Source organism: Megachile rotundata, chromosome 12, assembly GCF_050947335.1.
Source record: "Megachile rotundata isolate GNS110a chromosome 12, iyMegRotu1, whole genome shotgun sequence".
In the NCBI taxonomy this organism is placed as follows: Eukaryota; Metazoa; Arthropoda; class Insecta; order Hymenoptera; family Megachilidae; genus Megachile; species Megachile rotundata.
Window position 1 is genome coordinate 6,456,823 of NC_134994.1, and position 23,455 is coordinate 6,480,277.

General features: G+C 28.2%; 9 protein-coding genes and 1 long non-coding RNA gene across 19 annotated transcripts; 6 read left to right on the forward strand and 4 right to left on the reverse strand.

The window, feature by feature from the left end:
• The first annotated feature begins 230 nt into the window (after positions 1-230).
• Vang (Strabismus domain-containing protein Vang) lies at positions 231-5,225 on the forward strand. Of its 3 annotated transcripts, none has more exons than XM_076538476.1 (6): positions 231-464; positions 573-765; positions 836-1,427; positions 1,617-1,775; positions 1,859-2,576; positions 5,097-5,225. In XM_076538476.1, the coding sequence occupies exons 2-6, from the start codon at positions 635-637 to the stop codon at positions 5,135-5,137; spliced, it is 1,641 nt and encodes a 546-aa protein (XP_076394591.1). In that variant the 5' UTR covers positions 231-464; positions 573-634; the 3' UTR covers positions 5,138-5,225. The 3 variants fall into 3 exon arrangements, with proteins under 3 accessions (XP_076394591.1, XP_003700972.2, XP_012135067.1); XM_003700924.3 differs by lacking the exon at positions 5,097-5,225 and adding an exon at positions 3,220-4,675; XM_012279677.2 differs by lacking the exon at positions 5,097-5,225 and having other exon boundaries at positions 232-464; positions 1,859-3,036.
• On the forward strand, positions 5,102-8,706 carry Pfdn2 (prefoldin 2). The gene is made up of 3 exons (XM_003700850.3): positions 5,102-5,310; positions 5,534-5,657; positions 5,748-8,706. Exons 1-3 carry the CDS (start codon positions 5,165-5,167, stop codon positions 5,937-5,939), a joined length of 462 nt encoding a protein of 153 aa, XP_003700898.2. The 5' UTR covers positions 5,102-5,164; the 3' UTR covers positions 5,940-8,706.
• On the reverse strand, positions 5,234-8,568 carry LOC100881780 (polycomb protein EED). The gene is made up of 2 exons (XM_076538487.1): positions 7,169-8,568; positions 5,234-7,097 (listed from the first exon to the last, which is right to left on the reverse strand). The coding sequence occupies exon 1, from the start codon at positions 8,566-8,568 to the stop codon at positions 7,285-7,287; it is 1,284 nt and encodes a 427-aa protein (XP_076394602.1). The 3' UTR covers positions 5,234-7,097; positions 7,169-7,284.
• Positions 8,567-9,762, reverse strand: LOC143265549 (uncharacterized). Its single transcript, XM_076538496.1, has 4 exons — positions 9,627-9,762; positions 9,029-9,217; positions 8,790-8,951; positions 8,567-8,706 (listed from the first exon to the last, which is right to left on the reverse strand). The coding sequence occupies exons 1-4, from the start codon at positions 9,684-9,686 to the stop codon at positions 8,602-8,604; spliced, it is 516 nt and encodes a 171-aa protein (XP_076394611.1). The 5' UTR covers positions 9,687-9,762; the 3' UTR covers positions 8,567-8,601.
• A 358-nt stretch (positions 9,763-10,120) lies between these two features.
• On the forward strand, positions 10,121-11,245 carry LOC100883020 (low molecular weight phosphotyrosine protein phosphatase). 3 transcript variants are annotated; one of them, XR_013040184.1, is made up of 5 exons: positions 10,123-10,375; positions 10,448-10,638; positions 10,705-10,891; positions 11,001-11,079; positions 11,148-11,245. XR_013040184.1 is itself a non-coding variant. In XM_003700851.3 (5 exons), the coding sequence occupies exons 1-5, from the start codon at positions 10,339-10,341 to the stop codon at positions 11,159-11,161; spliced, it is 483 nt and encodes a 160-aa protein (XP_003700899.2). In that variant the 5' UTR covers positions 10,126-10,338; the 3' UTR covers positions 11,162-11,245. The 3 variants fall into 3 exon arrangements, 2 of the variants coding, with proteins under 2 accessions (XP_076394612.1, XP_003700899.2); XM_003700851.3 differs by having other exon boundaries at positions 10,126-10,375; positions 10,705-10,866; XM_076538497.1 differs by lacking the exon at positions 11,148-11,245 and having other exon boundaries at positions 10,121-10,375; positions 10,705-10,866; positions 11,001-11,099.
• A 146-nt stretch (positions 11,246-11,391) lies between these two features.
• On the forward strand, positions 11,392-12,779 carry LOC100883131 (low molecular weight phosphotyrosine protein phosphatase). Of its 3 annotated transcripts, XM_003700852.3 has the most exons (5): positions 11,392-11,950; positions 12,031-12,221; positions 12,283-12,444; positions 12,514-12,592; positions 12,671-12,779. In XM_003700852.3, exons 1-5 carry the CDS (start codon positions 11,914-11,916, stop codon positions 12,694-12,696), a joined length of 495 nt encoding a protein of 164 aa, XP_003700900.1. In that variant the 5' UTR covers positions 11,392-11,913; the 3' UTR covers positions 12,697-12,779. The 3 variants fall into 3 exon arrangements, with proteins under 3 accessions (XP_003700900.1, XP_012135077.1, XP_076394610.1); XM_012279687.2 differs by having other exon boundaries at positions 12,514-12,779; XM_076538495.1 differs by having other exon boundaries at positions 12,289-12,444; positions 12,514-12,779.
• On the reverse strand, positions 12,767-21,418 carry DhpD (guanine deaminase). 3 transcript variants are annotated; one of them, XM_076538486.1, is made up of 9 exons: positions 21,297-21,418; positions 14,510-14,626; positions 14,208-14,450; positions 13,910-14,128; positions 13,729-13,836; positions 13,540-13,647; positions 13,286-13,451; positions 13,055-13,201; positions 12,767-12,985 (listed from the first exon to the last, which is right to left on the reverse strand). In XM_076538486.1, exons 2-9 carry the CDS (start codon positions 14,612-14,614, stop codon positions 12,792-12,794), a joined length of 1,290 nt encoding a protein of 429 aa, XP_076394601.1. In that variant the 5' UTR covers positions 14,615-14,626; positions 21,297-21,418; the 3' UTR covers positions 12,767-12,791. The 3 variants fall into 3 exon arrangements, with proteins under 3 accessions (XP_076394601.1, XP_076394600.1, XP_003700974.3); XM_076538485.1 differs by lacking the exon at positions 21,297-21,418 and adding an exon at positions 15,492-15,956; XM_003700926.3 differs by lacking the exon at positions 21,297-21,418 and adding an exon at positions 14,685-14,835.
• LOC105661815 (uncharacterized) lies at positions 14,817-19,079 on the forward strand. Of its 2 annotated transcripts, XM_076538472.1 has the most exons (10): positions 14,817-15,254; positions 15,502-15,578; positions 16,415-16,757; positions 16,992-17,324; positions 17,406-17,688; positions 17,763-17,928; positions 18,002-18,144; positions 18,202-18,529; positions 18,615-18,787; positions 18,939-19,079. In XM_076538472.1, the coding sequence occupies exons 1-10, from the start codon at positions 15,158-15,160 to the stop codon at positions 19,027-19,029; spliced, it is 2,034 nt and encodes a 677-aa protein (XP_076394587.1). In that variant the 5' UTR covers positions 14,817-15,157; the 3' UTR covers positions 19,030-19,079. The 2 variants fall into 2 exon arrangements, with proteins under 2 accessions (XP_076394587.1, XP_076394588.1); XM_076538473.1 differs by lacking the exon at positions 18,939-19,079 and having other exon boundaries at positions 18,202-18,544; positions 18,615-18,749.
• On the reverse strand, positions 18,807-22,302 carry LOC100881998 (post-GPI attachment to proteins factor 6). Its single transcript, XM_076538498.1, has 4 exons — positions 22,219-22,302; positions 21,788-21,982; positions 21,589-21,729; positions 18,807-21,511 (listed from the first exon to the last, which is right to left on the reverse strand). Exons 2-4 carry the CDS (start codon positions 21,920-21,922, stop codon positions 21,311-21,313), a joined length of 477 nt encoding a protein of 158 aa, XP_076394613.1. The 5' UTR covers positions 21,923-21,982; positions 22,219-22,302; the 3' UTR covers positions 18,807-21,310.
• On the forward strand, positions 22,295-23,403 carry LOC105661814 (uncharacterized). The gene is made up of 2 exons (XR_001095049.2): positions 22,295-22,942; positions 23,134-23,403. It is a non-coding gene; the product is annotated as an uncharacterized LOC105661814 (long non-coding RNA).
• The last annotated feature ends 52 nt before the right edge of the window (positions 23,404-23,455 follow it).

The window sequence follows — 23,455 nt, forward strand, 5'->3', positions numbered from 1 at the left end:
ATAAGAGCCAATAGGAAAGAAACATAAATCTTGGTAGTCCAGTGACACAAAATAATTATAGTTTATCGTTAAATAATGTATAGGTCTACATCTTTCATGCTATATATAGAAAATGTTTTTACAAGAAATTATATAAATAAATATTTTCTTTTTTTGCGTGAATATCTCTAGGAAATTATGTATTTTCCCTAACTTCAGAAATCAAGTTCTCTAACGATTATATGTCCCTAGAAAATCATGTTGTTTTTTCCCTAACGATTATTCCGGAATGTGGTAACAAGAGGGTGAGAATAATATAAACTTTAGGCGTGTCGGCGTCTATCTTTTTATGCTTTAAAGAAAATTGTATTAAATAAATTTTTTATTACGCCATTTTTATATCATATAAATTCAATGTTTTAAAAAATGTACTTCCTACCCTAACATGTTGGAGGTGCAAAAGTTTTCATACATGGAGAATGCCCGTAAGATTCTGTGATTTCAACGCACCATTTTATACCATTATAATTTCAATTTTATGATTGAGATAAATTACATATAAATGTAAATACATACATGTGCGTGGTGTTTAGTTATCAGTGGAAGAAGGTATGTTCTTATGGGGTAACAGGAGGGAGGTAGCCTTTGTCGGGGAATGGAGACGGAGAGCGTAAAGTCGGGGGCTAGCGAGCATAGCCATAGCCATCACAGCAGAACTTCACAAAAACATCATCGTACTCACAGTTCTAAATCTCATCATAGACAACACTCACATCGAAGTACCAGGTATTTTAAAAACTACAAAACTACATGATTTAATTAATGTCTTTTTGGTAATATAAATATTTTTTCGAAGGACCAATCGCAGTCAAAAGAAAGAGAGACATAATTTAGATTCCACTGAAATGGCACCGTTTCAAACAACTGTTAATGTTAGAGGTGATAGTGTTGATAATTTAGGTCAAGAAGTTATAGAAGTTCAAATTCTACCTCAGGATGAAAACTGGGGTGAAAATACTACAGCTGTTACTGGAAATACATCTGATAGATCGGAGTCAACTGAAGATGTTAGCCATTGGCCAAGCGATAATGATGGATCATTCAATTCATGTAATCGATTTATGGGACCTATTATAACAATGATTCTTGGGTTGAGTGCTTTTCTCAGCCCTATAACTATGGTTATACTGCCTAAACTTGGATTTTTTCCTAATTCTACAAATGTTTTGCCAATGCAACAAAAACTGCAATTATTATCATGTAATGCTGAATGTAAAGGCCAGTTGTTAGGGCTAGCCTTCAAGTTGGTGCTATTAGGTATTGGAAGTTGGGCTGTGTTTTTACGTTCAAGAAATGCTACTATGCCACGTATATTCTTATTTAGAGCAGGAGTGTTGCTTCTTACTACGTTATGTATTTGTACTTATTGGCTATTTTATATTGTTCAGGTATATATTTCCATTAAATATTTTGAAGTTTATACTTAACATTTTCACAGTCCAAATGTTAAATGTATTCTCTATTCATAAGTCTTCACTTATATGTATAAGCAGAGAATATGTTAACTTGTACATGGGTGAATGGACTATGAATGTGTTAATGTACATATAATTGCACATATTTATTTTAATTTCTAGGTTACTGAGAGTGCTAAGACAGCTGCTAATGGTGAAATAACAGAGTACAAAAATTTAGTAAATTATGCAGGAACCCTTGCTGATACTCTTTTGTTTATTCATTATGTTGCTATATTACTAATTGAAATCCGACATCAGCAGCCTATGTTTTATCTTAAAGTAAGTGTACTTATTTTAAAATAGGTTTCTTTCTCTTATATTTACAGAGTATTAGCATATTAATGTTAAAATTAATATTTCAGATTGTAAGATCACCAGATGGTGAATCACGATCTTATGCAATTGGACAATTATCAATACAACGAGCAGCAGTATGGGTACTAGAAAGATATTATACAGAATTTCCTATTTATAATCCATACTTGGAAAGACTGCCGGTATCAAAATCTGGTAGAAAACAATCAAGCTTCAAATTTTATGAAGTTGATGGAGGAGTAACCAGTGGTGTTCAGTCACGAGGTGGTAGCGGAGACAGAGCAGTGATAACAACTCAAACTCGTCGTAGAGATTCTAGCCATAATGAACGATTTTATGAAGAACATGATTATGAACGTAGAGTAAGAAAGCGTAGAGCTAGGCTAATCACTGCCGCTGAAGAAGCATTTGCACATATTAAACGTTTACATTCAGAAGTGGAGTCAACTCCAAATGCAGGACCTATGGATCCTATGGAGGCCGCACAAGCAGTATTTCCATCTATGGCAAGAGCACTGCAAAAGTATTTAAGGGTTACACGACAGCAACCACGTCATTCCGTTGAGTCTATTCTAAATAGACTTGCCCGATGTTTGGCTCAAGATGCAGCACCACGTGCATTTTTGGAACCTTTTTTCGTAACCAGTCCTGTTTTATCAAATGAGAAAGAGAGACAAAAACGATCGCACCATTGGGCTTTAGTCTGCGAGGGAGAATTACCTTCACGATCACTTGCTAACGGTTGCGAATTTCAATTAAGGCAAGGTGAAGTAGCGCTTTTATGTACAGTATATCATTTACCCCATTTTCATCTCACCGAACAACTTGCACATCCTAAATCTAATAAATTTTTGTTAAGATTAAATTCCGAAACGTCGGTCTAGTAACTTAAATCAAATAGCTCAGCTTTTTTATTTTAAAAAACGGGGGGTTAAAGGATAATTTACAACCTCATATTTGTATTCTTAATGAATACAAAAGTTACTAAATATCAATAACTTTTTTACTGTATATATTTGACAAAACATCGTAATAGTGTATCTATAAGTATCGTGAATTAAATATAATTATAGCAAGCAAATGACACTAAAGCATGCAGAATATAATACTCATAAAAGTGATAAAGGTTTTCTAAAGTATATTTTGTAATGGAAAAAGTTTCGTGAAGAGTAACATACGTTTTAATGTAATACAGTGAAATCTCGATCTACCATTCCTTGAATAACTGTTTTCCATATGTGTCGTTTATTTCATGCAATCCCAAATAATCCAATCCGAAATCGTATATTTTCGCATCTGTGGTTTTTTGTATTTATTGTTTAGCTCAATATCTTTAAAAACGATATAAGTATCTCTGTACAAAATGTTCTCCTTAGTGAAATTATTTAATTTCTGTTTACATGTTTAGATCACTTATAACTTCATCTTTAATGATTATTTATTCCATCAATTAGTACATTACTAAACAAAAATCAAATAAAACAAGGACCGCTTAAACGAGATTGTTTAAAGAATTCAAACTTACTACTTAAAAGATGTAAAGTATTAAGTGCTAATCTTTATTTAAAGATTCCATATTAGTATATTATTTGCTACTTAATTACGTAGTATCTATGTATAAGGTTAGTTGTATATGTTTTATTTAATTGCATCGTTGCAATAATTGTTCTGACAACAATAACAAATAAAAAAGAATAGAAATGAAACATTCTGAATAAGAAAATAGTAAATTTTTATAGCATATTTCGATGATATACTGTTCAATTTACATACCACATGCAATTATGGATTTATATATGCATGAAAATTATATTTAAATTCATAACTTTATATTTCACAGAGAGTAGATAATTAATTGTAAACATTATGTTGACAGAATATTTCATTTAAAGTAATATGTGATTTAATACTCTATTTTTTATTTTAAATAATTAATTATTGATTTACTCACATTTAGCACTGAACAATAATACATTTTTATATGCATTTATACAATTTTATAATATTTTATAATATTTTATGTTATATGTTTAAAATACTATATGTCCTGGTATTATTTAATATAACCATTTTTACTATATTAATTTTCAATTTTATACTAAAGTTTTGTACTGGTGTTTTACAACACATTTTTATTCTGAAAGGCTGATAATATTATATTGCATTTAATTGTACATGCTATTGAGATATATGTACAGTAAATAAGCATAATTCTTTGCATTCAAGTTGAAATATGTATATATGATATATATGCTATATACAATTTTATGAATGTATAATGTGCTGATTGGCATAATAACAAAACTTGTTACAAGAAAAGGTTGTTATATTGCAGTATTTTTTTTGTATTATTTGATATTAACATTTGGATATTAAAAAGAGGTAATTTAATATAATGAATGCAAATGTATACATGCCTAACAAATGTTTAACATATCACAGTTTAAGTAGCAAAAAAACGTATATCACTTGCCTCTACCTATACATTGTATTATTTAATGTTGTAGTAAGTTAAGAATATTTGTGTCTAAGACAAAAGTATTCCCAATTTTATAATTTTGTAAGTATGCGGTATTCTTGTGGGTAGCCTTATCCATAAACTTTTTTTTTATTTATGTGTGAGTGTGATGGATGTGTTATATTATATGTGTTATAATAATTGGAATATAAGTTGACTGTAGAGTACATATTAAATTTTTTGACATTATGTTTTACATTTTTATTCTGTTCTATGTGAAATATAATACGTGAAAAACTTAATTTGATAAGACAGCTATATTTTGTAAAAAAAAGCACGCACAAAATAGAAGTCTAATGTCATAAAAATGCTACGCAAAAATAAATAAAAAACTTATTACTTCAAATTTTATTTATAAATCTCAAATTGTTTTATGAAGAAATATTTAAATGTAAGACATATATTTATAACAATATGTGAAAGATCGAAAATAAAATGTTTATTTCCTATATATACCCGTTGTAGTAAATATTTTACAAATTTTGTTTTAAATAAAATTGTACACGAAAAAATTCAATTAAAAATTAATTCGGGAATAATTTCTTATATTCTAATTTGTATATAATATTCATAAAACATTAATTTAATATTTGTTTACAATTTATAGAATATATAAATATTATAACATAAAATAAAGAAATTATAAAATAATAATTCAAAGAATATAGTGAAGTAATATATCTCTAATATGCGGCACATATTATTTCTAACAAGTTTTCTTTTTTAAATAATATAGTTTTTCTCCATTCTAAATCGATTTTAAATAGGGACTTTCTGTACAAGGAGGTTCGGTGAGTCTTACGCATGAAGAAGAAAGCAATACAAAGCTCCTAATATGGCTAGCGATAAAAAGTCAGGAAAATCTTCAAAAGGTACGAAGTCCAATGCAGAAATATTATCTGAATTTCAAATGCTTCGCAATGAGCAAAGGACAATGGCTAATAAATTGTCAGAAATTGAAATGGAATTGAACGAACATAAGTATGTTTTCTAACCTATATCTCCTTTTAAAGATTGTTATAAATCTGTATTTTTCAAATATTATAAGAAGATAGTACATAAGTTGTTCAGAATTTTTAAACAATAAAATAATATTAAAATTTTTATTATAATTAATTTACCAAAGACGAAATAATATCCTAATTAATTATATATAGATCTTAAAGCAATGAGTATTTTCAACTTTAATGATTGAACTTTTTAGGATTGTAATTGATACATTAAAGAATATAGATCCCAAAAGAAAGTGCTACAGAATGATAGGAGGTGTTTTATGTGAACGTACTGTAGAAGACGTGATGCCTACATTGGTAACAAATAAAGAACGGGTAAGATGTATTTTATAAATACATACAAAATTGACAATTAAAAAAGTTATTTAATTATGTGTTAAAAATAAAATATTTTTTGGTTTGTAGTTAACTATAGTAATAGATGTTTTAAATGATCAACTAATGAAAACAGGAATTAAAATAAATGAATTTAAAGAAAAGCATAATATCAAAATCAGAGGGCAACAGGACATACAACGACAAGGTGAAGAGAAAGATTCTACAGAAGTAAAAAGAAGTGCAGTTGTTGTTGATTCATTATTAAGCAATTATGCATAAAAATCAAAGTTTCTTGTTTATAATACATATTACATTTATATTTGAATTATATATTGGTATTTATTTATTAAATCTTCTATAAAACATTATAGTTAAAATTTTCAAAAATTCAATTTTTTAACAACTACATATTTTGTATAAAATAAAAAATACTCAGTCGGTTTTGTTTGATGATGCCATTCTGATCTTAGGTAACCACGTAAAGGTCATCAAAGACCACCATTTATTTCTTTTATTATATATTTTTACAACTAATTGTCATAACGTTTTCAAACTGGTATGAAGACTTCAGGTGATTAGTGTACATTATCAATATTTCAGAGTATTCATAATTAATGTATTGTCAAGAAACATTAACATCATGTTCCCAAATTTATAATTAGTATATTGCCAATATATGTAAAAGCTTCCGAAATATTGATAGTACAATTATGTATATTGATCATCTGAGATCTGCAATATAATTAAACAGTTTTTTGTTAATAACTTTTTCAATTAAGAGCTATAGAACTTTACGCATCGTCGGAATTATTAATTTACAAAACATTGGTACTAGTATGTATGTACATGTATTATATAAAATTTGAAAACGTATTATTACTATTTATCTTGATTTTCTACTACTACAATCAAAGCATATGTGTAACTTAAAATATTTTTAAACTTAAAAAGCTAAACAAAAATAAATTCGTATAAAAATTGCTTAAAAATTGTTTATGTATGATTATTATTTTAAGTTATAATTCAATATATAAAATAAGATATGCATATAAATTTAATAAGTATTATAAGATTCTTATTTTTTGCTTACTTCTGATTAAATTTTTTTTTAATGTGAATTATTTATTCTTTACATTATTATCTACCTTCAAAAAAATTTTGAATTTAAAATAATATCAAGTTACAGTTAGGTAAACCGTGGTATGATGTGTTTTACAGTGTCACAAATTTATTAATTTTTTAAATTTACATTGAATAGAAATATCTTTTTCTTATTAACAATAAAATAATATATTAAAAATTTTTTTTTTTTTTCAAAATAAATTTATTTTGTGAAATACAATATAAACATAAAAATTATGTTTAGTCTTTTCTTAAAATTTGTGAATTACAATTTTATGTATGGAAAATTCGTTTCTTATTTTTAAGAAGAGAAATCTACAACAATAAAAAAGTATATAAATAAGTTTGAATTTTCTCAAATTATTTATGAATAAAAATTATGTTACCTTATAGATATATTTTAATATAAATTTACTACCTATAGTAATCACTATATGAAGATAGTAAATACAGTACATTATATATATATATAAAGGCACTATTTGTATTTATTACACAAACGTTAATGTTCACGATTCCACCTCCATACAGTAGCATCATCGCAAACGCACAATAAAACTGAACCATCTCTACTTAAACTAGTTTGACGTATTGGAACAGTACATCTCGGATGCTGAAGTGAATAACACCGTGCTTGTCCAGGTTCATCAACTTCTAAATCCCACACATATGTTCTACCCACTTGGTTTCCTAGAGCTATTGTACGCTGCCAAAAATCCATCGAAAATCGTATAAACCATATATCACATTCTTTAAATTCAAATCTATGTAAAACTGTGGCACTTGTTTCTCCATTACGCAGCTGAGTATCTTCAAGACGTCCTGGTTTCCAACATACAATGCAATTTTCGCAGGATTTACTTAAAATAAAATCGCCATACCATTTCACGCAATCAACATAGTTGCGATGAACATCGCGTGTAGTAAAATCCGGAAAGTGTTGAAGTATAGAATCAAATGGTCTTCCATTACGACTGGGATTGCAATAATAAGATTGCTTTATTGCTTCTTGCATGTCTTGTTTATCCAATGACCACAGTTTTAAAGCATGATCCATACCACATGAAATAATACGTTCTCCTTTCATGTCAAAATCTGCACTTAAAACCTCATCTCTATGACCTTCAACACCGCCAAATATTGCTATACATACATCAGTTTTTATATTCCATAATCTAAGAGCATGATCTTTTGATGCTGAAAGTAATATGTTTGCATCTTTGGGATGAATTTTTAATTCATTTATTGCATGACCATGTCCAATATAGTGTTTGATGCAAGTCATATTTACAGGGCTAATAATTCTTATAACTCCACGTGATCCTGCCACTGCTAATAAAGGTTTACCAGAATCATCATAAGTCCATGTACAAGTATAAAAATTTTCTTCTGGATCAGGATCTGCATAACATTGCCGTAACCTGATATTACCACCTTCTGGACACTCATAAATACTAACACGATTGCTTCCTACAGAAGCAAATATTAATGGTTCACCTTCTTTCAAATGGTGATTAAATTGTACCCCAAATAATGGTTGCCCATGATCTTCCTTAACACTACAGCAATATTTATAAAGAGGTTTATCCATACATGTTTTATATTTTGCTGTTTTACTTCTACGTCTTCCTTTTCTTCTATAACGAGCACTGCGAGTGGGTGTATCACTACGATGAGTACCTGCTGTTGAGTTACTACCAATACTACATTCAGTCTCATCGCTATCATTTTCACTATCTTCCTGACTGGAAGCATATGCTTGACTCTTGCTGGTTGTTCTTTTCATTTTATTGTTAACTGTACAGTTAAATTTTTTTAATTAATGTATTACTAGTCCGTTAACAGGAATCCCACTTGTTATACCAAATAGACTTTCTATTAAATTCAATATTCTGTTAGCTAATTGAACAGAACCATCTGGCTTCTATAAAAATAAAAATAAACATGATATAATCTAATAACTATTGAATGATTAATATAAAAAGAGGATATAATAAGTGAACTTACAAAAATATTGGCACACAAAAGTCGAATATTATATTTTTCTCGTATTTTTGTTGACATATGACAACTCAATCCCATAACATTGGAGATACCTTTACAGTTTACTAGGCATGCAGCTCCAGAAATTATATAATATTCATCTATAAGACCTATGTTTGTTTCTACCTTAAATAATAATATATTTTTTACAAACATATTTGATAATAAGGATTGAAATTATTAAATATAAATTAGGTACTTACTTCAGATACGGATTGAGCAATTCCCCAATCAAAAGCAAAAATAATGAAATCCACTTCAAGATTAAAATTTAATTCTAGAATTTGAGTAAGAATTTCACACTGATGTACTGAAATATGCCAGTTTCTTGCTTTTGCACTTTGATGTAATCCTTCGGTAATTTTGTCACACAACTCTGCAGGTCCTATAATCTAAATTAATTTGGAACATTATTTCTCGTATTTCATACATATCAGCGCACTTTTCATTCATCTTTTTAAAGTTAATATAACCTTAGCAAGACAGGTATACAAAGCTTTGAATTCATGAACAAAATTACTTATAAAAAATACAAATATTCAAAATATTTATGTAATAAATCCATAACATAAATTAAATTTTTGTAATTATTTTGTTACAATATACAAAAATATAAATATATAATTTGAATTAGAACAAAAATAAAATACAATTTGGTATATCTCAAGATAAAATGAAATACACGTTTGAATTTTTCATTTTTAAGATAACTATATCTTGTTTAAAATAACTTGCGTTTCAAATAATTCAACAGAATAAAGATAAATATGTAATGTACATATTTAAATATTATAGACGTACCAAGATAGAAACTACACAATCATTATGTACTATACCATGATGTGTAAGAATCTTCGCCATATTTTATTTGCACAAAATGTATCGAAAGTATACACGTAGAAATATAAAGTTTACATTGTATAGACAGGACAAAAGGACGTACCCTTGCAAACGAAATCAACTTCAAAAAAAGAAAAACAATATTTCATTCAAGAAGAATTAATACTAATCGTTTTCATTTGACAAGTTTTTGTTCATTCGGATTCGTAACCAACAGCAACGCGTATGCGCGGTTGCAACTTTCGTGACGTCAAACATATATACACAGTAATTTTTTATTTTGTATGATTATTGAAAATGATCACAAAATAATCGTATAAATAATAATTATTGAAAATAATCACAAGATAATAATGCAAATAATATAAAATTATTTTATGGAAAATGTTTTATAGAGAAGTACTCAGTACAATTTAGTCTATCCGGATATTTCGCGGGTACTCCAAATATTTCAAATCCATTTTACATAAGCAGAAATTACCAACTGTTACGTGCAAAATGATTCTACAAGGATCAAAACTCCTAGGGAGTATATAGGAATATTATGTGTAATTGGTACAAATGTACTCCGTTCATTCTGAGATTTCTTTTTTTAAATTATTATTGCAGAGGTTATTCAAACTTATTATTTATTCGCTCAGTCTTTTTGATTGTGTTATAAAAAATAATTAACATGGCACAGAAGAAAAGAGTACTTATGATATGTTTAGGTATATTGTAAAATATTTAAATAAATATGAATTTTTAAATATTGTTGTACCAATTTGATTTCTGATTTATAGGCAATATTTGTCGTTCACCTATAGCGGAGGCTGTGTTTATTGATCAAATAAATAAATTAGGCATAAACCACTTATGGGAAGTAGAAAGCGCAGCTTTGATAGGATACCATACAGGTAAAAGCCCAGATCATAGAGCTATGTCCACGTTAAGGGAAAAGGGTATCACTAATTATTCCCATAAAGCACGACCAGTGAGTACATTTTTATTACTTAAACTAATATCTTAATAATTCCTAATGAAATCTTGTTTAATATAGATCACTGAAGATGATTTTATCAATTTTGATTGGATATTTGGAATGGACAATAGTAATATTCAGGAACTGAATGACATGAAACCCAATAATGCTACTGCTAAAATTGAGCTTCTTGGGAATTATGATCCAGAAGGAGAAGTTATAATAAGAGATCCTTACTATGTACAAACTTATTACATATATTAAAGTAACAATGTAGTTTGTAGATTTAAAATCATATTTTGTTTGGTACAATAGCTAAATTTAAATTATTTATTCTAGGAATAAAGTTAAATCTATACAAATTTTATTTACAGGATAGCAACAGTGCTGGATTTCATAAAGCATATGAACAATGTGTGCGAAGTATAAAAGCTTTTTTAGATAAGCATACAGGTATTAACATTATTTTATAAAATTATAATGTAAAATATAAATATGTAAATATAATTTTTTTATTTTAGATAAAGCATTGTGACGAAAATGAAATTTAGGAATAATTACTGAATTTACAATTATTTAAATACTGTATATGTGGAAAATAAATATTTATTTTCAATTCTTTGGGAAGCTATCATTACCAGTTGTGAAAACAGCTCAATCATTTCACAATTGATGTTTTGAAAATTGGTAACATATTTTTCTTTTGAACTTTATTTTTGTTAGCACCAAATTGCAATTTATTATCATTATTTGTAATATATTATCTGCACTGAATATTTTACAAGCTTAAACAGATTCATAAAATTTAGCACTGCAGAACAATTAAATCAAATTCAATTATATTGTGACTGAAAAACATTTTACTTGTATCAATGAGCCACTACAGTTGCTTAGTTTACTAAAATAAAATCAATTCTGAGTTTTAGTTTTTGTACTTATCATTTTACAACTCATAGTGGTTCATATACTACAGTAAATTTTACGAAATCAATAAAGCATGTACTTATGTAAGATATCGATTACGAAGAAAACAGTTCCGGAATTCTGTACAATCTCTTGAAACATATGACGCAAAAATGCGTTGCATAAGTGGTCTATTTCGTACTTTGCCGTATTAGTTTATTGCTGTTAATTTTGTAAAACAACTATGCTATAGAAGATATGTATACATATAAATATTTTGTTCTACAAGGTTTTTTTACATAACCTTAAAGAATACTGTAAAGTACTGGTACTTTAAATAAAGAAATATAATTGTTCATTGTTTCAAAGATAATAGTTAACAATATGCCTCAAAAAAAGAAAGTATTAATGGTATGTTTAGGTATGTTAATGAATGCTAATCAATATTTAAGTAGGCTAAATACAAACATAGTATCTTTTAAGTTTTTAAACTTTAAATAGGAAATAGTTGTCGTTCTCCAATAGCAGAAGCAGTATTTAATGTTCAGCTAGAAAAATTAAATCTTCGTGATTTTTGGGAAGTAGATAGTGCTGCTCTTTTAGAGTATCATGTAGGTAATGACCCAGAACCTAGAGCTATGTCTGTACTTAAAAAGAGAGGCATTACACATTATACTCACAAAGCAAGACAGGTAAATTAATTATGTTTTTCAAGTATGAGAGCAGAAACCATATTAGTTTATATGTTTTGAGATTAAGAAAGACGACTTTTACAAATTTGATTGGATACTTGGAATGGATAGTGCAATTACTTATGATCTATGTCAGATGCAACCAGAAGGTAGTCAAGTAAAAATCGAACTCCTTGGAAAGTATGATCCAAATGGAGAATTGAATATACGAGACCCGTTATTTGTAAATATTATTTGGTATTAATTGTTGTTCATAGACTAGTATAATGTAGTTTAACTTGCTTACTTATAGGATCATAACAGTGCTGGCTTTGAAAAAGCGTTTGAACAAGCTACAAGAAGTATACAATCATTTTTAAAACATCACACAGGTATATTTTTGTACCATGATGTTTGTCACAAATTTTTTTTGAGTGATATATTAATCACAACGTAAATTTTCTTTATAGATATTGCAACTGAAGAATCAGATTAATTGTGATTAATTAATATGTTATAGTTCAAATGAAAGTTATTTATCAAAAATAAAATAAATGTGAAATATGTAAATGCAGAGAATATATGTTATTTTCATTTAACTTTACATCCATTTATATAAACTGCAATTATGTTACGATCATCTCCAGAATATATAAATTTTTCAAATTTTTCTATCACAGTATTATTTTGAAAATCATTTAAAAGTCCAGTACTGGTATCCACAATAAGAGCATCGAATTTTTTACCCACCTCAAAACTTCCTATTTCATTTTCCATTGCAAGTGCTGAAAGAAAATACAAGGTAGAATATACTAATATCACAAGGATGTTTCCCTTGATTTTATAAACCATACCAGTTGCACCTCCTAATGTAGCCATATGAAATACGTCTATATAATTAAGTGCCTTATAGTTATTCCTACTAAGATGCAAAAGTTGTGATAGATGTAATGCTAATTTCATTGTATCTAAAATGCTACTACTTTGTCCTCCTGCAACATCTATAAATTAATAATATATTATTGAAGTGAGTTAAATAAATTATTCATATATGCATACTAAATAAATATAAAATGTTTTCTTACCAGTTCCAAGACCAAGTTTCACTCCTATATTTTTTAACTTTCTAACATCACAGAAACCACTTTTCAAACAAGTATTTGATGAAGGGCAATGAATAACTGCTGTACCTCGCTTTTTCAATAATGCAATTTCGTCATCTGAGAGGTAAATTCCATGAGCTAATACTGTCTAAAAAAGGATTAGACTTTTTAAATATTTTATACCAGATAAGGTATAATAATAAAAGTAATTATATGTATACAATAATTTTATATACTTTATTAGTAAGAAGTCCAGCTGCATCATATACAGCTGAGTATGAAGAATATTCAGGAAATTTATTTTTTACTGCTGTTATTTCATTTAAATTCTCGGATACATGACTCTGCAATATGAAAACTGAATACACAATCTGTTCATGAAATATTTTGTAACTCTTAAATAGAAACATGATTTCATATAATACCTGCACATGAAGATTTTTTTCTTTTGTTAATTTTCCTAATTGTTTCATTAATGTCATGTCACAACTTAGTGCGAATCTTGGTGTTATAATTGGTTTTACAAGAGGACTCTACAACAAATGCATATGTAGAACAATTGTTGAAATTTATATGAATTGTACAACTTTATATTCTGTATCCTACATTTAATTTATTAATTTCTTCTATAAATTTATTGATATTTTTTATAGAATCTTCTGTATTTTCATAATAACCATCATTGCGATTTTCATTCATACTTATTTTTCCAATAAGAGCACGCTGTCCTAGTTTTATAACTTGTTGTCCAAGTATTACAGATGCTTTCGTATAAAGTGATGCAAAATAACATGCTGTCGTTGTACCTTGCATTATAGTTTGTTCCTGTAATTGTTTTTTCATATTATTTTATTCTTTTGGTACATTAAATTCCTATATTAAAATTCTGGTATACTAAACTTACCACAACTTTGTGAAATACCCGTTGAGCAAAATCTTCATCTGTATATTTTCTTTCTAATGGAAATGTGTAAGTTTCTAGCCATTCTAAAAGCTCTTTATCATATCCAATTCCTATATTGGGAAGTTGAGCAGCATGAATATGACAGTCAATAAATCCTGGTATAAGAAACTGATTACTGGAGAGGACAATCACATTTTCATCTTCAATGTCAGTTGGTGTTGAATTTATTATTATGTTACTAATCTAAAAATAAACAAATGTATAAAAATATTCTGCATTTTTTCTTTTATTTCATTTAATACCTTTCCATTTTCAACAAAGATTGCACCATGATCAACAACAATCAATTCTCCCTGTTCATTAGTATGAATGAACGAACCAATAAATACTTTTTTTAATGCGGACATTGTTTATTGTACCTATAAAATTTTCAATATTTAAAATTTGATAGGAAGTTGCAATAGGTTTAAACAGTACCTCTACATATTTTATACTACTTCTTCGGTTACTTATCTACTTGTTATTTACGTAAAACATCAATTTGTCTTTAAATTATTTAATACGTATGTAACAGGTGTTCGAATATTTGTAGGGATATACTCTGTTTACATATACATTCAGAGGCTATAGTATGTATTTATATAGCATAATCTCCACCATGAAATAGCGAGATCATAAATTTTCTCCAATCACACGAAATTCGAATAAAGATTTGACATTTTAGTCAGGACTTTTTTGAGAATTTAAAAATTTAGGAATTTAAAAAGTTGGAGGTTTGATATCATCCGATATCATGTTTATTATCGTCATAAAGATCCATTTTGCAAATTTGCTATTTCGCTATGGAAACTCTAATGCATATCGATCTAACATAAACATTAAAAGCGAACGGTGATACTCTGCGAACTAATAGATAATATTGTGCAAAATAATAAATTATTATTAAAAAAATGAGTGGTAAGAAAGAACAAAAATCAGACAAAATGATAGACCCTCACCGAGAATATTTAGATATGGATACCGACGAAGAAGATTTTGGGCGGCAAGGTAAATTGTATGCACAGTTTTGAAATTTGTGAATAAATTATTCTTAAATATTTTTGAATTAATATTTTTTAAAATTGAAATATTATTAATCTCTTATCCATTGTTTAATTTCAAAACTTGTAAAAAGTTTCGAAAGCTAGAAATAGATATATTCCTAAGTTATGCGGTTTCTCAAAAAATATATTTCTATTAAAAACCAGTTAGATTTAAAAACTTAATAACGACAAGATACTTAACTGTATTCCAGAGTCCCTCGAAGACGAAGAAGAAGTTTCTTTAGAACCCGAAAAACCAGTATTCAACGAAGAAGAACTAACTACTTTAGTTAGTATAAATTTTCTCAATGCAATTTTTATGTAAGAGCGGTAACTCAAGGTCTACTACACGCGCTTAATAACCGCAAAATTCAATAAAGTACAAAATGAAATGATACGTACATGTAATATTAAAATTTAAATATTTACGATAAATATTGAGCACTATAAATGCTTTTATATTTTTCTAGTATTTAATAACACGATTTCGATAACACAAAAGCATATAAAAATACAATATTTGGATATCAGAACGTTTTATCAAATATCTGGATACCAGAACGTATCAACCTAACACTAATACATGTAGCGAAAATTAAAATTATTTATTGCTTTCACATTAATGGAAACTACAGAAGTCACAAGTATGATTAGATAATACTGTTGAAGTGATAACACTTTAAACGGTCATCTCACAGTTGATGAATCATTATTTTAATTAACTTCGCTTGCGAGATGAATTGTGGCGCGTTTTTCAAGGTGCACTTTCCAACTTTTTCACATTGATGACTTCGTGTGCAAATACTGTCTACACGTTTTTTGTTAAATTTACATTTTTTATCAACAAACAGTTCTCAACTGTCTCAAAATGATGCATAGAAATCACTATTTTTTAAATGACTCATGTCTATTTTATACATTCGTTCAAGATATCTTTTTTTACTGCAATTATTCTAATTACAGAATATTCATAATTTTGCACATTCTAATTTGTATTGCTGATTAAACTATTCAAACTATAGTATTACATTTGTACAGTACAATGCGTTTTACATTAATAATAATAAACAGGCATAAACCTGTTTATTTCAAAATACGATTGCAAGTCATCCAATATATTTACAGGTGAATTATGTAAAAAATTTTATGATAATTCCCGTTCTTTGCGATCCAACATGGAGCGAAGATTCGGACAAAATAATACGAGAGTATTTCGAGGATCCATCGCACTTGGTGTTAAGTATATTCTACGAGGGAAATACGCTGCAAGCTGTTTTAAATATCCCGACACACGCTCCCAAGGGATTCACATACTTTTTAAGATCATCATGGCAGATTTATACGGCAGAAAATTTTTTAAACACCGTTTTATTCGGCAGTATCAATGAAAGTTTTGAAAACTGTGTTTTGAAGTTTATGGAAAATGTTTATGCACCATTCGCACTTCGCTGCGAGAATTATTCATCATGTATCCACTTTAATAATTTTCTTTTAACGAAATACATGATCATGGATTAATTAATTACATATACTATTATTGCTTTGCTTTTTATAACATGCGAATTATTTCTGAATTTTGTCAATTTTCTTTTAACGAAATACATGATCATGGATTAATTAATTACATATTTGTTTTTTATAACTATTATTTCTGAATTTTATCAATTTTATTATAGCAACTACAATTTTCCATAACAAACAGTTCTAAGAAACGATTTGTTTTTAAACTTGCACGAGTTTATCGTACACCTAACCGAAGCAATTTATAAACCGATGGGTTTGACTATTTTGTACGTGCCAAAGGAACGCTTGGAAATATTTTCGAAATCGTCTAGGAAGAACGATTATTTCATACTGGGTGAAAATCAGACTACGACTATCTCGGAAGAAGATGAAAGAAAGCGTAAGATGGTTAACAGATTAGAAAAAATAATTTTTCACTGGATCAGACAAATGCGTGAAGTAACAGGAAGAACATCGTCGATAAGAACAGTTAATATTATAAAAGATGAAGTAGATCTTTGCAACTCGGAACGTTAGTTTCTTATTAATTTTAATTTTCATTACAATATTAACTTACATTCGAAAATTCTTGTATTTAATCTATTATTTGCAGATTCAAACTTGAAGCAATTGCAGGCTCGACTTCTCAATCCAGAAGTACGGTTTATCATTGAGCTGCTGAAAGACTTGCGTTCCCCCGTAGCGACGAAATTTGAGAAATTAACTGTGCTTGTCGACGCGAAATTGAAGGAAACCTCGTCAAATTTAACGTACCTAAACATTTTATATGGTTTTTGTAAAAATTTAAATATTCCGGAGGACGTTGAAAATTCGGTAACAGAAGCTTTGCTTTTAATAGTGTACATTTGGACTGAATCGCCGTTCTATTCTATTGCGTAAGAATTAGAACTTAACAATTAGTCTATTTAAAATAAACAGATCGAACAATGACTGAAGTTTAATATTTTAGGAATAGGATAGGAACTCTTTGCCAAGCATTGAGTTCGCAGATAATACATCAATGTAAAGAATATATAAAGCTGGATGTTATTCTAGAAAGTAATCCGGAGATGGGTATAGAAAATCTGGAAAAGTGTATATCTTGCTGTGATGCGTATAAAACAATTTACAATAATGTACGTACTACAACAATTACATACAGTAACAATTTTGCTATCGAAAATTGTTTAATTCTTGTAATATTTTTAGATAGTGATAAACGTTATTCCTCGTATTGATCCTGCTAAAAAATGGAGTATAAATAATGGTGAAGTATTCGATAAAATTGAGGCTTTTAGACAGAGATGCAACGACATTATCGAAATTTGCCAAGCTTTAATTATATTTGGAAGGTATTTGTATGAAATTAAATGAATCACTTCAATGATTATATTTTTGTTATATTTCAGATGTAATAAAGTAGGATACATCGGAAGTGTTAAAGGAATCGATTACGAAGCTTACTGGCGAGAGATTGAAAACTTGTTTTACGAAAGTTTAAACGAAATTATAGCGGTTCGTGAAATCGTATTCGATGTTACGAGATCTATATGGCTCAGAAAAATTAAAAAATTTCGGTGCATGATATTGCAATTAGAAAATATGACAATAAATCTGATTAACGATATGTTCAAAGACGTTGAAAATGTGGAAGAAGGTATCGAGGCGATTTTTGCTTTCCGAAAATTTGAGAAAAGAGAAAGCTTGAGAGAACTTCTGCAAAATAAATGGATACAGGTTTAACATATTGAAGTAATTAGCAACTTTAGCATGTTACATACATCTACTTGTTTCTTTAACAAAATGCATTTAAAATTCACAGGTGTGGAAAATTTTTAGTAACGAAATCGAGTATTGTTATACCAATGCGATTGACGAATCGAGGGAGAAAGCTGATATTAATATAGAATTGTTATGTATATTCCAATATTTAAAACGTCAATATATTATAATGGCGAATGCATTGAATTGGATAGGAGAGTATGGCGTTGAGAAGTGAGTAAAATGATCGAAATTATTTAAACGCATTTATTGAAATGATAGATCTTCATTTGAAAGTATCTTATTCAATTACGCTAAACATCTTTTTTTAAGTATAATTTTACTACATCGTATAGCTAACAGGACGTATCATGCATAATTTTAGGAGTATCTTACAGCAATGCGAATATATATTAGATGTAATTGACAAGAGAAGAAAGATGTTTAACATTTACAATAAAAATGGAACACGCTAATGAAGATCTGTGTTAATCACTACAAAATTAAGAGTGTGGATTCCTATCGAAAGAGAGAATGAAAAATAATTTCATTACACTAGTATGGTAGGCTTCCATGGAGAAAATGGCGGCGCAGAAGATAAAATTTTTAATTTAGAGCTTAGACATTTGGGGAGTTAGAAATTTGAGAATTTAGAAATTTAGGAATCTGGAAATTTGGAAATAGTAGACTGACTTGTACATAACTTTTTAACCAAAGGAAGCCTACACACAGTTCTGTACATTACACAAAATAATGCAGACCAATAATTGTTATAATATTGGACGGGGTACTATATTTGTAACATTTACACTTTACATATATTATTTTCGTTTTAATCTCAAATATATATATCATTAGATAATCCAAGGAAATATTGGGATGTTATTCTTTTTACAATTTATTACTTACGAAATTTTATATTATTTATATTTGTTCTGAATGTTATAACAGCCTTGTAATGCAATTCACGTCGTTATTAATATTGTTCTACCTTTTTTCCTCATTTAAACTCCTAAGTAATATAGCATACATAATGTGATGAAAATTTATGCTATACGAATTCCTTCTTATCAATCACCCTGCCTTCATTCTTAACAGTGTAAAAATAAAGTTTATAATATAATCGGCATAGGATGAAAGAGAAATGTTAGATGGCACTTTACACATTGTGAGGTATTTGAATAGTAACTAAAGTAAATATTATACTTTAGTGATTTACTATATAAAAATTAGTGTACATAAATTATTAGAAAATTTGTAAACATTAACAATAATAATTATAAATTATCCTCTGTTAAATAAATGATTAGAAACTGATCAGTCAATAAAAAAGATAATGCAATCAATATCACATAAAGTAAGAACATAAGATTACAATATTGAAAGATTTATTTGTAAATATAATCTTACAACTTCTTTATAGAGTGTATCTTCTGCATTAAAACTAATCAACTTTGGGAATTTTTAACGTCAAATTGAAACGTACATAATATCTCTAGCAATTTTAATTTCTTATTTGCTGTGAAATTTCAGAAATCATTTAAAAATCCAAATATTTTTCCACAATGTAAACTGAACTAATTGCTATTGTTTGCGATTATTATTTAATTCATAAAATTTCATTCCTACTTTTAAATAATTTATCTGTATTTAGGCACAGCATTCATACTTTCATTTTCTAATATGTCTATTAGTACCTTTTACATACTGTGGTCCCTTAAGCAACTCTGAATATGACTAAAAGTGAAAGATGGATATAATTTGGTACTTTACCTTATTAAGATATATGTTGCATTACATTTTTACATTTCCCAAAGTTATAGTAATTACACAGAACATCCACATGGCATATATTATATATATAACTTTATAAAAAAGGAATATATTAATAACATAAAACATGAAATGCAATTAACGAGTAATATTAGATATAATCCATTTATGGCAATGTACATATATAGGGTAATCTATGTAATTAGTAATCTCTGCTGTATTATTACATATATGTATAAACTATACAAATAATAGTATTAATATAATTATTTTTAAATACATAACAAATACAAAAATGCTTCTGAAGAGAATAAGAAAAATAGTATTATATATTAAGTACTATATAACAAATATAGGAATACGAGTAAATGCATCTGTATTTACGAATGTTAGAATACATAAGTAGGCATATTATAAGAAGTTATAATACGATCACAAAATAGGCTGTTCAATACAATATGCACAGAAGACTACAGATTTTAATATTAATAAAGAATTTAATAAGTCAACATTAGGCTATAGAAAGTACTATTGATATAAAATTCTAGAAAAGAAATATATACTACCAATTATTCAGTGAATCGTTTAGTCATACGATTCCAATGATAAAAAATATATAAAAATAGATCTATTAATATTGCTGAATGTCTTCTAAAAATAATATAGTAAGAATAGAATAGCACCATTTGTAAGTTTATTTAGGTTTCATAATTCTAAGTAGTATTTATATTACAGTAAACTGTATTAACTTCAGAAGTTCAACATAGATTACCCTATAATTATTTGAGTACGTTTACTTAGGAACTATTATAAAATTTATACATAAATATTATGTACATTCACTTTCTAATTTTGATTATCGTAATACTGCAATCTACCATTCACTTAGAGTTTAAAGAATTAGAACACTCTTTTGGCACAAGTAACTTAAACAATAGTACGTATTTGGTTTCCTTTTTGTTCTACTTACTTTTAATAGAATTTTCAATTTGATGCAATTACTAGATTTTCTTGCCCACTGGTTACCGTAAAAATTGGACTACTTGGTGAATCTTTATAATCAAGCAATTCGCTATCATCGCTAAATGAGCTGGTATCTGGAGAACCAATTTGCTCCAAACGCGATGGTGGCAAAAGAAATATCAATGAAATGGCTATTATCATATGCCATGCACTGTGAACATACTGAAGAATAAAGGAAAAGATATTATGAGCAAAGTGTTTCATTTATTTCGAAAAAATTTATGTACCGTCGCACATACCTGATAATTAGCTTCCGTTTCAACTAAAGAAAACAATAGTAAACCGACTGTTGCCAACATTAAACCAGCTAACAACTTTGATATTCGATCAGGTTTTTTCCACTTTTTCAGTTTGAAACAGCGATAAGCATATGCTCCCATCTACAAATTTTCAAGTAATAAATAATATTGCCACAAATGATTCTCTTATGTTACTTACTGGTATCATAATGCCCATTCCTAGAGGTACCAATATACTGGTTAGGCCCGTCTTATTGGATTCCACCCCAAAAGCTATTATCAGGACTCCAAACATATGACATAATGATACAAAACGAGTAGGTATTTCAGCCATCGCGACAAGCGTTACCCAAAATGCTAATATGCTTGAAAAAAAGTCGCTGTATTGTAAAACCTACAAAACATTACATAATAAGGATATTCTGTTTGTAATTTAAAGAAAAATCACAGAACTATTGTCAAAACCAAGCACTTTACGTACTTCATATTTAGCAACACAATAAGTCAGAACATGTTGATCACAAGCATGGTACAAAGACGAAAAAAGCATAGTTGCCAAATACACTAATCCTTCGGTATATAATCCGCGCTTAACAGCTAAGTATATAGCAGGTATGAAAAAACCATTACTTAAAGTGAGCATCATTGTTGTTATAAGAAGAGAAGACTCTGAATTGGCATTGGTAGCATCAGTGCATCCCCATCCTTTGTATCCTGTAAAAATGGAGCATGTTAGCACATTTCAAGAAAAATATAAATAGTAAAAAATATTTATAAATAAAAATCGAACCTTCGAAACAATTACATGTTGTGTAATAAAGAATATCTCGATGAACTTCTTGACAAACACCGTGATGACCACACGGGTAATTTCCAGGAAATACGCATTGTCTAGTTCGTATATCCAATGATACTAAAATCTCTTCCATTTCACAGTTTACAGGTCTCCTAATTTTTTGATAATATCATTTCTAAATATTTTTATTAAGACTTAATTATAATTTTAATGTATCGTCTTACCCATTAAAATGACATGATGCGTGTAACGCAATATACCAAGTATCAGGTTGTGGATACGGTATTAATAAACTTGCATCGTGTTTATCAAATGAAGATAAATTCATTAACATTCTTGAATCATCACATACGATGTTGCCCATAAATCTATCTGGAATGCGTCCACGGCGAATACAAAGTATAACTTTAACTAGTTGTCTTGTTGCAACCTAAGCAATATAAAATTAATTGCAGTTGATTTAAATGTAAAATTATGTACTAGAATTTCTGTTATCGTTTACCTTATCCATCTCTAAATGTACACTTATATCGAGCGTACCACCAATATCAACTAATGGTAAGATATCAAACTGTGTTATTACTGGATGTATATCAGTTAACATTACCCAAGAAGTCAACCATTCTCTACCCTACACAAAATATATATTTTTTCTATATTTCAATAAAAAATGCATAATTATATACATTAAACATTTCATACCTGCAATAAATAAACACCAGAAAATGTTTGCGAATGCTTAATTCTAGCCAGTTGATACCTTGGAACACATGGATCATCCAAATCTTCATCTGACATATGAAATTCATTTTTGACAAGATCAACTCCACTGTATGATTTATTACTTTTGTTTTCATCATGATGTAAGTGTTTTGTTAAATCCTTCATGTGCAATTGAGCTAATGCTTTAGAAAATGAAGGTGCATCTAAATATTGTCTTACAAAAGACTTTTCTGTTATTCTGATTGGACATTCTGAAAATAATATGTAACAAAAATAAAATATAAAATCAAAGATAATATTAAGAGAGTAGTGCTGATAACAATTACCTGAAGTAACAACTTTTACATT